Raw genomic sequence first — 13,649 nt, 5'->3', positions numbered from 1 at the left:
GGATTGGGGGTTGTAAGAAATATGGTGGACGAAATCTTTAAAGACACCGAAGTGCAAGTACTAGTCTGTTGCAATCCGGATGGTTACTGATGCAAAGCCAAAACTGTACCTTGACACTTTTATACAACTAGGAGCTGTAAGGTAGAGACTGTAGTCAAAGATGTTCCTAGATACTTCAACTGCTACAGACAACTAAAAAATTGTCAGAATTGGATGAAACTGTAAATTTCAACCATAGTACATAACCATAAGAGGTTTTTTGTAGTAGGTGTATAATCGTAAGACTGAGAATCGTAAACTAAAGCTGAGGTGAATGGACGGAGTAACACAGGATGCTGAGAAAATTGGTGTTGCCAACTGGAAAATTCAAGTAAGGCAAAGCAGAATGGCGCAGAAAGCTTGAGAAGATCAAGACTTTTTAAGTAGCATCTTTATGTAGCAGTAATATTGTTTGCACGTAACAATTTTGTATTTGTGTAGTGTGCTTAATCTTTCTTTAATTTTATGTATATATAAATTTTTTCTTTGAAAATTTTAAAAGTATAATGTACTAAGTTTCTTTTTCCATTTCAGACATCTTTGGCCTTTTTAGGATACCGCAAAATAATTCTGGCCCGCTAAAAGCGGTATTAGCTCCTTTACAACGACTAACGGCCTTATCATACCCATAAACAAACTTACTTTATTGAATATGTTTGACGATATTTAGTGTGCGTTCAAAATCTTTTTTGTGGAAATAATGACGAAACAAGATCTAGACAGCGTTGTTCCAATCCTTAGAATCTCCAAATGTCCAGTCAAGTCGCTGGGTTTCAGATATTGGGCCTTTAGCTCCTTGGTTAAAGACACTTTCTGCAGCGATACTCCTTACATGTATATATATTATGTAGTGTAAGCTTTCATTGCAATCGTGATTCATATGCAATAAATTCTATAAAATATCGGTTCAAGTAGGAGATTCGAATACTAGAACGATCGAGCTTAACCTCGATTAGAATTGCTCATTGAGCTACATACGCGGTCATAATCATGGGTAAGAATGATACAAAAGGGTTATGAAAACACACTTTTATTTTAATAATAATACCTAACTCTAAAGAATCAAAGGTAGAACACACTTGAAGTGGATTGCAAGAAACTAAACTCATCAAATTAACAAAATCACACATACAGCATAAATAAAAACTATTCAATTCTACATTGATAATTCAGGATTTTGTCAATATGGTTAATATTTTTAATTCTAATTTATTATTAAATCTGTAGATATGTTATTATTGTAGATAGATTGATTCCTATGTCCAGATTTGCCAATACTTTTATTAAATTAAGTGCTGGACAGTGAACTTAATACCTTTAGTCTATAATTTCTAACAAAAGATTTGCAAAAAATATTTAAATACAGAAAAGTTAATATACAGTTTTTTTGCAATTCCACAGTCAATACCTTTACAAGTTTTGAAGGTTAAGGACATATTCATGGCAATTAAAAAGAACTGCATCCACTCCACCAAAATTAGTGCACATTTGGCAATAAGTTAATTTTATTAATTAAATTAATTTTATTAATTAAATTAACTAATAATATATTGGTATTACAATAGTGGGTTGGAATTTCAAATTTATTTTGAAATTTCACTTAGTTTATAGTAACTGAATTGTGAATACCAAAATGTAATTGTGTGGTTTAGACTTTGCACATAATTTTTCACTGCATTCATATTTAATAGTTCTTAAAAATTATCAAAATAAATTTTCAGAAATGCCACAACATTTAACTAACAACAATAGCTATAGCAACATTGAAAGAATATTAGCCTTTAAGTGAATTGGCTGATGAATTAAATGTCCGTAAACGATTTTTATTGTATGTTCAGAAACACTGACAAGATCAGTAAAGAATGCGTCTAGCTTTCAGGCAGACGATGGGTAGCTACTGAAAATGAATAAAATGCTCTTTTGACTGCTGTGAAAACACGAAAAGAACATTATTCTGTGATAAGAAAATGTTCCAATCTTCTAAAAGTGAAAGTTACGAGTTTAAGTTTAAACAATTATATGTTTACTATTATTAATTATATGGGTACTACTAATAGTGGACATTTGGCATCAATGTTTAGACATAGATAAGTGTTAACGGTCTTGAAATGTGTTGGCAAATTGGTGGGTGATTAACATCTGAGATTCCACAAATGTCTTAGATAATGTAATGTTAATATTAGTATCTACGTTTTTCCAGATAATTTTACTTTTCATCATCATCATTCTGGCTTTACCCTGTGTGAGTCCTAAAGAATTTCTCTCCAGTCGTCCCTATCGATCACCATCCTCTGTCAAGCACATCTTCCCATATTTCTCATGTCTACATTGCTGTTATCAAGGAACCTTGTTCTGGGTCTTTTTCAACATGTAAGAAATAGTGAATAGTGAAAAAATCAATTATAAAAGGATAATTCACAAGTTCATACAGCTTAAATAATAAGAGAGTAGATCAAAAATAACATAAATGTTTTTTATGTTAGCCAGCAAAAAGTTCCCACTTAAACACTGAAAAATCAAACATTCAAAATCAAACTTCATAATCAAAAAGATATATCAAAAAGGTTAAGGATGGAAACCATGGAAAATTGCGGAAACTTTATAAAAAAATAATATTAACATTATATATTCATTCAGTATTGTCATATATCTTTCTAACACTACTGGCCAAGACAAGACTTATAGTAATTTTCAGTAAAAATTCCACCACAACCAAAGAATGTTCACATTTGAATTGTACCAACCTTAAATTTGCAACTTTTTACTTGATATATATGAAGTGTATTGTAGGACTCTTAATGGATATTTATCTCAATTGTGAATAATTTAAAACAAGTTGTCAGATACTGAAAACTATCAAATTTTTGAGAAACAAAATAAGGACTTATGAAGCAAAATATTTTGATGAAATATTCAAGCAATACCCAGAGAAGCAATACAGCATTTTACGGAATATAACAAAAAGAATAAGCTATTCTCTAGAAATACTCCATTCCATACTGAATATGGTACTTGGGCTAAAAGTAATAAGTACTGATTGAACCACTGCTTTTACCAAACATTTTGCATCTAAAACTATGTCCAGAAACTTGACAACCCCAAGAATCTTGTTCAGAACTTGGTGAGAACATGAGCTAAAGCAAAATGCTTCATTTGACTCAGTGACTAGATTCTAGTCCAGTTGATCCCCAAGTAATCAGTTATATCAGTGTTATGGATATACAGGAAATCGTCACAGTACAATTTAAGACATTTCTTGCATAATTCAAATTTATAAATTACAGATTGTAAATAATCAACTGTGGATGTCAATTGAAGTACTCTATTACTATTAATATTATAAAACAGCAGTTAAGCAAATTCTTGATAACCCCAAATAAATCATTGCCATTTGTTACAACACCAGAAGCTCTTGTCGCTTACACAGAAAATTCACACTACAGCCATTTTTTTTCAGTTTGACAGATTTTTCATGTGATATAACAATTTATTTATTATCAACTAAACATCAGATATTGTTCTGGAGCTATTTTCTTATATCATCTTAACGATTTGCGAAGTGGAAATAGAAATATCAAAAATAAACTTATTGTAAAGTAAAATTGTGACTTATTCCCAATAAAAATAGTAAATTGCAGTAATATCAAATATTTCTCAGAGAGAAATATCTTCATATACCTTTTCTCTAATCTATTTTGCATTTTAATATTAACATCAGTGAACATTGATAAATTATAAACATTGTTTTGGCATTTTGATTTAATTTTTATTCATAAAAAAATGATTTAAATGATCAAATTAGATCAACTTTGTAATATGTGCCAAGTACATTTTGCTTGGAGTGGATGATAATGTGAAAACACATACAAATATAGACATTCTTATACTTCCATAAAATATACAGCTATTTCTTATATTCAGTTTATTTGTACTATTTGTATACCTGATTGAATATTATATTTGGAAATATCACAATATTAACGCATATACCTGTAGGTGATATAGGAATAAAGTCAAAAATGTATCAATTAATCAACAAATAAACATGAAACTCTCAACTTCCACTGTTAATAAAAAATGGCTATTGTTCACTAGAAAAAGAGTTTTATGTATGAATATGTTTTATCTATCATCACACTGTAGTATTTAGTTTCTTTTTACTACTAGATTTAAGTATAGGTTTAAAAATAGACCTATGAAATATTATTTTCACTCTGAGTGGACTAGAAGCACGGCTCATAAATTAATAGAGCTACTACAACAGAAAAATGGTTTTATAATTTCTGGTGTGCCTAATTTTTTGTCCATTTCTATTCATAGTAATGTCTCATTCAATATATTTAGTCCTATTTTTGTAGTGAAAACTTTTAGTTGATATTATTCTCTCATTATGAGAGTCATTATCTCTGAAGTTCATGTTACTATTCTCTTTATTGTTCTCTTCATCTAAGTAAGTATTTCAAGTTATTTTTTTAGCTTCAATTATTTTTATTGCTGTAAAAAACAATATTTTTTATTTTAATTCCTCTTTTCATATTTACTCTTTAATTCATACTATTAACTAGTATGATCTCCAAATATTAAAGGTTTCAGAAAAAATGCTGTTGTAACAGAACTTAACCAATTCAGTTGTAACTTTGGATGAATAATTTTAGCAACATTATATTTATATATATTATGTGAGAACCAAAAGTGAAAAGATAGAAGACCTGCAGTGGTATGGCAACAGTTAATGTTGATACGTTGAAAAATTATTAGATCAACATAACATCTTTGGCCACATTACTTTACAGATAAAACACATTCTATGGAAGAATTGATAGACTTCTCTTACACAATTCGGACGGGTTTATGTCAAATTTATGAGACACTATGGTTAAATCTATTGTCTAGCACTTTTCTCAGTTTCTATCAGACATTCTCTTACTAATATCCTTGCAGATACAATGTTCCTTTTCAATCTCTCAGCTGAGCTTCTACTTCCTGCGTATGTTGGTCTGACCTCTCGGCCCATTTCTTCTATTACTCCCAAAAGTTGAGCATATTTGGATTGTCCTGGCTCCTGTTTAACGGCGGGCTGTGATTGCTGATTATTGGGTTGTTTTGAGTTTGAGTTCATTGGTATAGCTGTTACAGTAACGTCGCTAAGTTTAGATTCCATGGCTTGGATATCAATAGTTTCCATCTTTCTTAAGTATTTTATATTAACTGGCAATTTAAATGTTATTGAACAAGTTAACCAGATTTTTTATACTAAATGTAGCTGCCCTAAAATATCAAACTTAAAAACAATAAGAATAGATATTTTACTTTACCTACAGAACTTCTCTCCCTCTCCTACGTCAGTATAATTAAAATTTAAAAACTATTTAATTCAAACTAAAGTAAGTTAAAATCGTCCAATGTTTTTGCTCCATCATATTTTCTTCTTTTTGATGCTATGTTCACAGCAGTTCACACTCTCAGCAAGCATAACTCTTCTTGATGCTCTCGCTATGTTTTTGGTTAAAAATGTAGACAAGTCGCCTAATGTTTTGCCTATTAGACTGAAGGCCATATTATAAACCACTGGCACGGTCTGCAGAGTCGGACTAAGAATAATTTAAAGGAGGGTTCAGTAGGTACATTATTAAGATTATCTGTACTACGTGTAAGGATAAAGAGAAATCTTAGGAGCGCTTTCTCCAAGTAAGACATTAAGAAACAGACAAAAGATAGGATAGGCAACAAATGGAATAAGACAAAAAATTTAACGAAGCAACTAAAAAATTGAACTAGTGAAAAGCAAACTAGAACTAGAAATTTTATAATGGCCTAATAACCCATATAAAATTTATGTTCAAATTAAAACCGTTCCAGCTTGAACAAAGTTTTGTATGTACTACGTATAGCAAATTTCAGATTTATACTGTATTTGTAGGCTATCGCAGCAGGAAAATATTATCACCACCTATCATTAAATGAATTAATCCCATGCTAACTACTGGGGATATAATTGCCTACCTTGGATATCAGTCAACCACTGCAACAACAGTCGATGGTTATCCCCAAAAATGAGCCCTATTATCGAGAGTGTGTGACGATCTTTTAATAAAGCTTAAAAGAGAATGATTTCGTGATTTGAGCTATCTCGAAGTTAAACTTACGTGGAAGGCGCATTTCGCCTGGCATGATGAACATGAACCATGAAATCTAAAACCTAAAATGATATAATATACATATTATATATATATATATATATATATATATATATATATATATATATATATATATATATATATATATATATATCTAACGGTTGTCGGACCGTTACCTTGATTTGATGGAAAAAAACATGGCAGCAAAAAGGGAATAACAGATTGTAGATAACAAGTGACAATCGCTTTCGTGAAATACGGTCGTATTTTCGCCTCAAGTAACAGAACTCTTCCCATTGGCGAAACGATGGGAAGCTCGGAGTTTATTCGGTGGCCTAGTTCAGTGTTAGTTACTAATAATTTACTATTTTCCCCCTTAACTCGAAAAATTTCAGTTCGTATTATTTTTGTCGAAAAGTTTAAAATATAGCGGACATATTGAGCAAAAGGGTTCTCGTTTAAATTCAAGATATCGGCTAATGAGGAATAGCGAGGAATTCAGTCACGATTTTAAATTTATACTACTATTGAACCCCCCCCCCTAAAGGTTAGAATAATAAAATTTGGGGTAGCTCGACATGCAAGGCTACTCCTTTTTCGCCTAGTCCGATTGGACTAACAGTCGTATTCAATTCTAAAGAAAAAGATTGATGGTGTATATGATTTTATTAAATAAATAATTAGGGATGTTAAAACTAAATAAAAGCACAAATGCACCATGTAACGATTAAAATAATTAATAAAGAACTCAATAAAATATATGGGTGCAATGGATCAAATTAAGTTATTCCGTATTTTGAAAAGTTGACTATTCATAGAAAATTGAAAATGGGTGAATTTTTTATGAAATGATAAAGCAAGAACAGTTCCCAAATAAGTACCTACTCATTTACAAGATATTATGTAAGCAGGTCAGTTTGCATTGCAACATTTTGCTTTTTTATGCTGAAACCAAAGGTGAATTCTTGTAAGATTTTATTTTGTATATGGAATTGTAATTAACCACATGATTAAATTGGAACTAATTGTCGATCGGATAAAAAAGACTGCGTATTGGATAAGAGTTATATAATTGCTAGTATAACTGAATTATATTTATTTGTGATGATGAAAATACTGTTTGCTTCATGAATTACTTGTGTTTTTAAATTACACTCTTCTTAATTGGCTTTGAAAATAAATGTTCAGTAGCTAATGTTCTACTTAGTTGTTCTATTCAGATATAGGTTTCTTTATACTTAGTTGACTTGGAGGATGAGTTTGAACAATTTTTCTCATTAGGTATGATAATGTTCCGAGATACTTCGTATTCTCCATTTTTGTGAAGAGGGTTTGCTTTGTTTAAAAAACTGGGCCTTAGACTAGGAGATTGAAGGTTAGCGAGCTATATAAATTTGTTTTGGATGTTATTAGAAATTTAATTTAATATAAATATAAAACCACAAACGATTAAACTGGATGAGTTTAATACACCATACGCGATTCAAAGACACCTAATAATAATAGAGGTGGCAGACAGTGCGTGTGGCCAAAAAATATCAACAGCAAATCTACTTTTTCCAACAAATGTTAAATGGGGTGTAGATGATTGGTATGATGATGACTATGAGGAATTTGTTGATCGTTGTTACTGAAAACACTATGTTGGTTTCATTTTTATTTGTAACAGTTATAATGAAGTTATTATTTGCAGAGTTGGTACCTATTATAAGTTGATTTTCTGAGTAGTAACTACTGGAAATATAGATATATTTTTGCGATAAAAACATACGCCATCCAGTATTTAAAAACACGATTCGTATAGTGTCAGCATGATTATTACAGTGGAATCTACATGTATAGCAATGGTCACTAAAATAACAAACGGGGAAGTTGTTCAAGCACTTCAAAAACTAAAGAAAGGTGAATCAGATGGACCAGATAATATTCCGGTTTAAGTTTAATAGAATTATTAGTGGGACAAATGCTAGACGAATGAAGATGCAGTAAGTTTATTAATATGTATCTGTTTACAAAAACAAGGAAGATATAGGGATACGTGACAAAATCCGAAATATCCGATAATCAGTTTAGTTGTATGCAAGGCAGATCAACAACGGATGTAATTTTCATTATATGGCAGCTGATGGAAAAATACAGAAATAAATAAATAAACACTCATATGGTATTCATTGATTTTTAGAAAGCATATGATCGAGTTCCTCGAGAGATTCCCGGCAAGTGGGTGAAGATTATGAGAAACATGTATTATGAGGGAGTAACAACTTATGTTAGGACAGGTATATGGGAGAGATTGATAAATTTCATTTAAAAGTAGCATTGCATCAGGGCTCAGTACTTAGTCCTTATTTAGATATTCTCATTAGTGTTGAATCAGATAACAGGAAAACTACATGGTAACATTACTTGGTGCTTAATGTATTCTAATGATATAGTGTAGGAAATATTAAAAGGAATTTAGAAGAAAAACTGGAGAAAAGTAGAGATAAACTCTTGATTAAAAAGGTTTAAAATTTAGTAGAACAAAAACAGAGTATTTGGAATGTTTATTTAACGATGTAGTTACTACATACCTATAAGATGATAACTTTCTTTTAACCCATTAGTGCCCAGATTATTTTTTCGCAGTTTTTAATGTGATGCTAATATTTTTTTGGGAGCAGTTTTATTAAAAAATATAAAATATGTTACATATATGTAACGCTAGGAGCTAACTGCTAAGAAAGAGCTAAGTGCAAAAAATACAAAATATATCTGTAAACAGTTCTATTATTAAAAACTGAAAATAATGAAACAGGAATTTAAACATTTTGGTTTGTGTGATAGGTAACGAAACAATCAATACAGAGACCTAGCAAAATCTTCCAGCAAAAGATCTTCTTTTGTCGTTTGGAATTTTATCCACAAGGTGTTCCATCCTATCATATCTAATGTCATCGGCTACTCTTTGCGCATTAGAAGATGGAGATGTAGTTCTGCCAGTGCCTTTGGGAGATGACGAATAGTTCTTCAAATAAACTTGCACGATAGTCCTTCGAAAGTCTATTTGAGACATCTGAGAGTTGTTTGATTTGCAATACAAACACCACGCGTTATTTACTGAAACATCGAGAAGCCATGTAAACAATGCCCAGTACCATTTTCTGTTTCTAATTTGAATCCTGTACTGTCCAACATTCTGATCAGTACTATCCATTTTTTTGTTATACTCTGCTGGTCTGCTAACTTGTATCTGTTTTTTTCCTTTTGCGAATAACGTCTAACATTTATTATTGGATTAATGTCTTTTTGAAGCAATGTAAACTACGAAATTATCGACCTACTTAGCTACTAATACAGCATCCGTCTTACTAATAGTACCTTCATAGTATCCACTTTCCTTTTTCTGAATATCTTTTTTAGCTAATAAAGGACATCTCCTAGGTAAACGGTTTTCCTTTATAGTCACCGTGCCTCCGTATCCTTTTAAACGTAAATAAGACAATAAACTGAAGGTAGTAAATAAATTGTCAAAGTAAAATAAGAATGGAAATGATTTCAGATTATCAGGTAGTTCTTTTATATAGACCTACAGTGGCATATGGAGCAGAAAATTGGATATTAAACAAAAGACATCAGAGCAGAATTCAGGCAACAGAGATGAAATACCTCAGAAGAACGATCGGAGTAAAAAGAACTGATAGAATCAGAAATGAAGAAATAAGAGAAAGACTCAAAATCAAACCGATACTCGAGTCAATCAAAGAGAAAAAATTGGCATGGTTCGGACATCTAACCCGGATGGACAATAATAGACAAGTAAAAAGAGTGTGGGACGCCAAACCAATAGGGAAGAACAGAAGAGGAAGCCCCATTAAAGAATGGAACAGTGACATCTCGCAGATACTGCAGAGTAAGGGTAAGACTTGGCAGGAAGCAACACAGATGGCATCCAATAGGAAGGAATGGAGAAAGTTCGTTAAGAGCTAGGACACCTCAGAAGACTGTCAAATATTGTAATTTAATGAATTGTATTTTAAAAGGCCCAACACCGAAAGGTACAAAATGGGTCTAGTGATTAAGTAAGTAAGTAAGTCTTTTATCATTTTCACCAGTGGTGCTGCCGCCTTTCCAAAGTTTCTTTCATGTCAATATCAGGAGTTACAGATTTTCCTTGATATATCCCGAAATCAATGAAATAGCCCATCACTATATTTAGGCCCAGACTGTATAACCAAATCGTATTTTGGTATATTTCGCCGTATTTTGCAGAACTTATCAACCTTATCAATATTTGCTTTAGAATTCTCTCGTATCTCTATCTATCTCGTACTCTCCAAAGGCTATATCAATAGCTTCTTGAACAGTCAGGCCTCTTTGAAGAACTGCAACAAGACCTCTGACAAAAAAAAACAAATTAGTAGGTACATACTGCATTTTTAAATTTCAAAGTTCTATAAACACTCTGTATACTAATACTTCGAAAAATGTTACTATAAATACCATACAATGAAAACAAAACATATGATAGATTGGTGCCTACAAAATAATTGGAGAATATGCTTACATTAGATCCTAGCGTTACAAATATGTAACAGTCAATTTCCTAACCGAACAAATTTTTTAATTTGAACAAATATCAAGCTTTTTTACACAATAATTATATTTTCTTATACTATTTCTTTTCTAATATTAACTTTATTATACAAGATAAGATTTATATACTTACTCTTTATCAACGAAGTCCATTATTTGGAGCTTTATTTCTTTCGTTATTTTATCCAGGCACAGATTCAAAACAAAGTTCTAATAAAATCGCACATTTACAACGATGTTAACACTAGCATCTTCTGACAAGAACTGGCCTGTTTTCAACTGAAAATTTTCGACGTAGGCGATACAGGACTTATTACAATGGCACCACTTTGCCGTTATATAATCTTAACACTAGGAACTAATGGGTTAAACTCGGTTCGCTATTCCCAGTCCGAACTGTCTAGTGAATTTAGTAATTATTTTTTTGCGAAGTTAGTTACTTTTTGACAGACTAAAAGTGGCTGGAAATTACTATACAACCAAGCACACGTACTCATAGCCAATATTAATAGTAAACAAACTATATAGTAAATAAAATAGAACTTTGCTAATTACCGACAATCAATATTTATTTATCTGCACCATATAATAAATAGTTATGTTAAATTATAACAACTAAAATATATTTTTTAAATATATACTACCCAAAATTTGATGGGTTTAGTATACACTTCAACTATTTAGAATAATTCTTCTTTTTTTAAAGAAAGAAGTCTGCAATAGTAGCATACTTGAGCTATTAATACTGAGAAGTAGGAATTGTTGTGTTGTAGGTTTCCGACAATGAATCTGTCAAAATGTGCCCGAGCTAAGCGAATGGAGTTTAAGTACCTACACCTCATTCAAATTCGACGTGCAGTAAAAGTAAACAAAACCAGGCTATGCTACGTAAGACTCCATAGGCGTGCGGTTTTTCTTTCATATTTCCTATCAAATTAATAAAACAGTATGTAAAATTAAAGATTTGTTTACTATGAACAACGAAGATAAAATATACAATGTTAGTATTATTTTCAAGGAAATTCAAAATTAGCTTCACTACTGTAAAATAAAAAGAAACTTATGGTTTGACAAAAATAATAAAGCAGTAATTGCAACGTTGTTTTGACACTTAAACGATCGAAATCGAAACATCAAATACACTTATTTTTTAAAGTAAATTGTGTGTTAGTTCGCCTCAAAAGAAGTAACTTATTATTATGTTTTCAGTTTTTATTTGAAAAACAATAAAACTCACGTGATCCAGATTACAAATGTTACCAGAAATTGAAATCTCATTTTATATAAATTTCGTAAATTTGAATACAGATATACCTTAACTTAAAATGTTTTCATAAACGAAAATTTTGTATTAAAAAAAAATAAGGCGCACTTGGAGAAGTGCCTCCAGAAGTAAAAACTTCTTAAATTGCGTTGAAATTATGTAGTATTAATGTAGTATTAATATCTAAGAGCTTCCGGTTTAAACGGGGCTGCCAGTCATGAACTGAGCTCTTAATCGCACCCCATTCGTTTTTTAAGGAAAACGAAGTTTCAAACAAAAACCTATGCAAATGTCCGAGAAAATCATTCGTCAAAAATAAAAACATTCTACATATCTGACTAATAAATAAAACAAAAAACTCACAGTGTAAATTAATATTTTATTCATAATCAGAGTCTGACGTGCTGCTCTCATTAACTACGTTAATTATCAGTGGTTCAACTTGAGTCTCAATGATATTGTCAAGATCCCACATCTTTTGTTCGACTTTCTGCTGAACATGCTGTATACATTTAATAATTTAATACAAAAGCAAAACCGTATGCCAAATTTTGATTTATTGACTAAGAAGGCTTCTGGCTGAGTACAAAATAAACAACTGATCAAATCCTATCACGCGATATAGAAAATGAAAGGGAAAGATATAACGAATATATTAAGATAGAAAATCAATTACATATCTTAATAGATTCGTTATATCGTCCCTTTTCATTTGCTATGTCGCAAGTTAGGTTTCGATCAGTTGTTTATTTTGAACTTAGCCAGAGGCCTTCCTTAAGTCAATAAATCAAAATTTGTCTATAGTAAATTTATTTTCATTCATAGTGCCTTATGATAACTCGTACATAACTATACGTTCTATATAATCAAGATCCTGTGTAGTGCCATTTTGGTAGTCGCCATGTTTTTTTCTATCTTAATATATTCGTTATATACTCCCCGTTTAATAAATATCGACAACCGAGTTGAAGAAAGCGGATATTCAAAAGTATCTGCGATCAAAAGTTTTGACAATTCAGTTCTAAAAGTCGAGCTTTTGACTATTGTGAATAAACATAAAAAAAAATACACTATTGTTAGCATATTGTAGATGAAATGGGTAAAGAAAAAAGAAGGTATTCACAGGCACTCGAGGTAGATTCTGAGTAAAATATTACCTAAGTTACACTTTGAGTTTTTTGTTTTATTTATTACTTAGATATGTTGAATGTTTTTATTTTTGACAAGATTTTTCTGACCTTTGCATAGGTTTTTGCTTTGAAATTTCGTTTTCCTTAAACCAACCAATGGAGTGCCATTAAGAGCTCAGTTCACGAGTGGCAACTCCGTTTCAACCTTAAATATTACGTTAAAAACATTTTTACACATTTAATGTAATTGTATTTTAATTCCGTGCATTACAATAACGGATTCACGTTATTATGTTGTTGGAAAACCTCATTCTAACATGTTTATTCAGTTATTTTCAGTTCTGTTATTCCTGTGAACGACTTATGCTACGATGTCTACTTCATATTTTCATATGTATTTCATAATACAGGAAAATATAGGTTTATACATCGTTAAAATCATGATGTGGGAGTGCCCCTCGTAACAATCATACTGTTGACGGTTTATTTATACTTACCGCAGCT

The 13,649-nt window shown here is 31.1% G+C and overlaps 1 protein-coding gene across 2 annotated transcripts; it reads right to left on the bottom strand.

Annotated features, from left to right (window-relative positions):
- Positions 1-1,051: 1,051 nt before the first annotated feature.
- On the bottom strand, positions 1,052-5,520 carry LOC140450002 (cyclin-dependent kinase 2-associated protein 1-like). Of its 2 annotated transcripts, none has more exons than XM_072543431.1 (2): positions 5,359-5,520; positions 1,052-5,320 (listed from the first exon to the last, which is right to left on the bottom strand). In XM_072543431.1, exon 2 carries the CDS (start codon positions 5,222-5,224, stop codon positions 4,922-4,924), a length of 303 nt encoding a protein of 100 aa, XP_072399532.1. In that variant the 5' UTR covers positions 5,225-5,320; positions 5,359-5,520; the 3' UTR covers positions 1,052-4,921. The 2 variants fall into 2 exon arrangements, with proteins under 2 accessions (XP_072399532.1, XP_072399526.1); XM_072543425.1 differs by having other exon boundaries at positions 1,052-5,307; positions 5,359-5,519.
- Positions 5,521-13,649: the final 8,129 nt, after the last annotated feature.

Source organism: Diabrotica undecimpunctata, chromosome 1, assembly GCF_040954645.1.
Source record: "Diabrotica undecimpunctata isolate CICGRU chromosome 1, icDiaUnde3, whole genome shotgun sequence".
NCBI lineage: Eukaryota > Metazoa > Arthropoda > Insecta > Coleoptera > Chrysomelidae > Diabrotica > Diabrotica undecimpunctata.
Note: the sequence above shows the minus strand (reverse complement) of the source record. Positions and strands in the feature narration are given on the sequence as shown.

Excerpts from the sequence above, each read along its gene's own strand:
- LOC140450002 (XM_072543431.1), bottom strand. The coding sequence starts at position 5,224 with ATGGAAACTATTGATATCCAAGCCATGGAATCTAAACTTAGCGACGTT.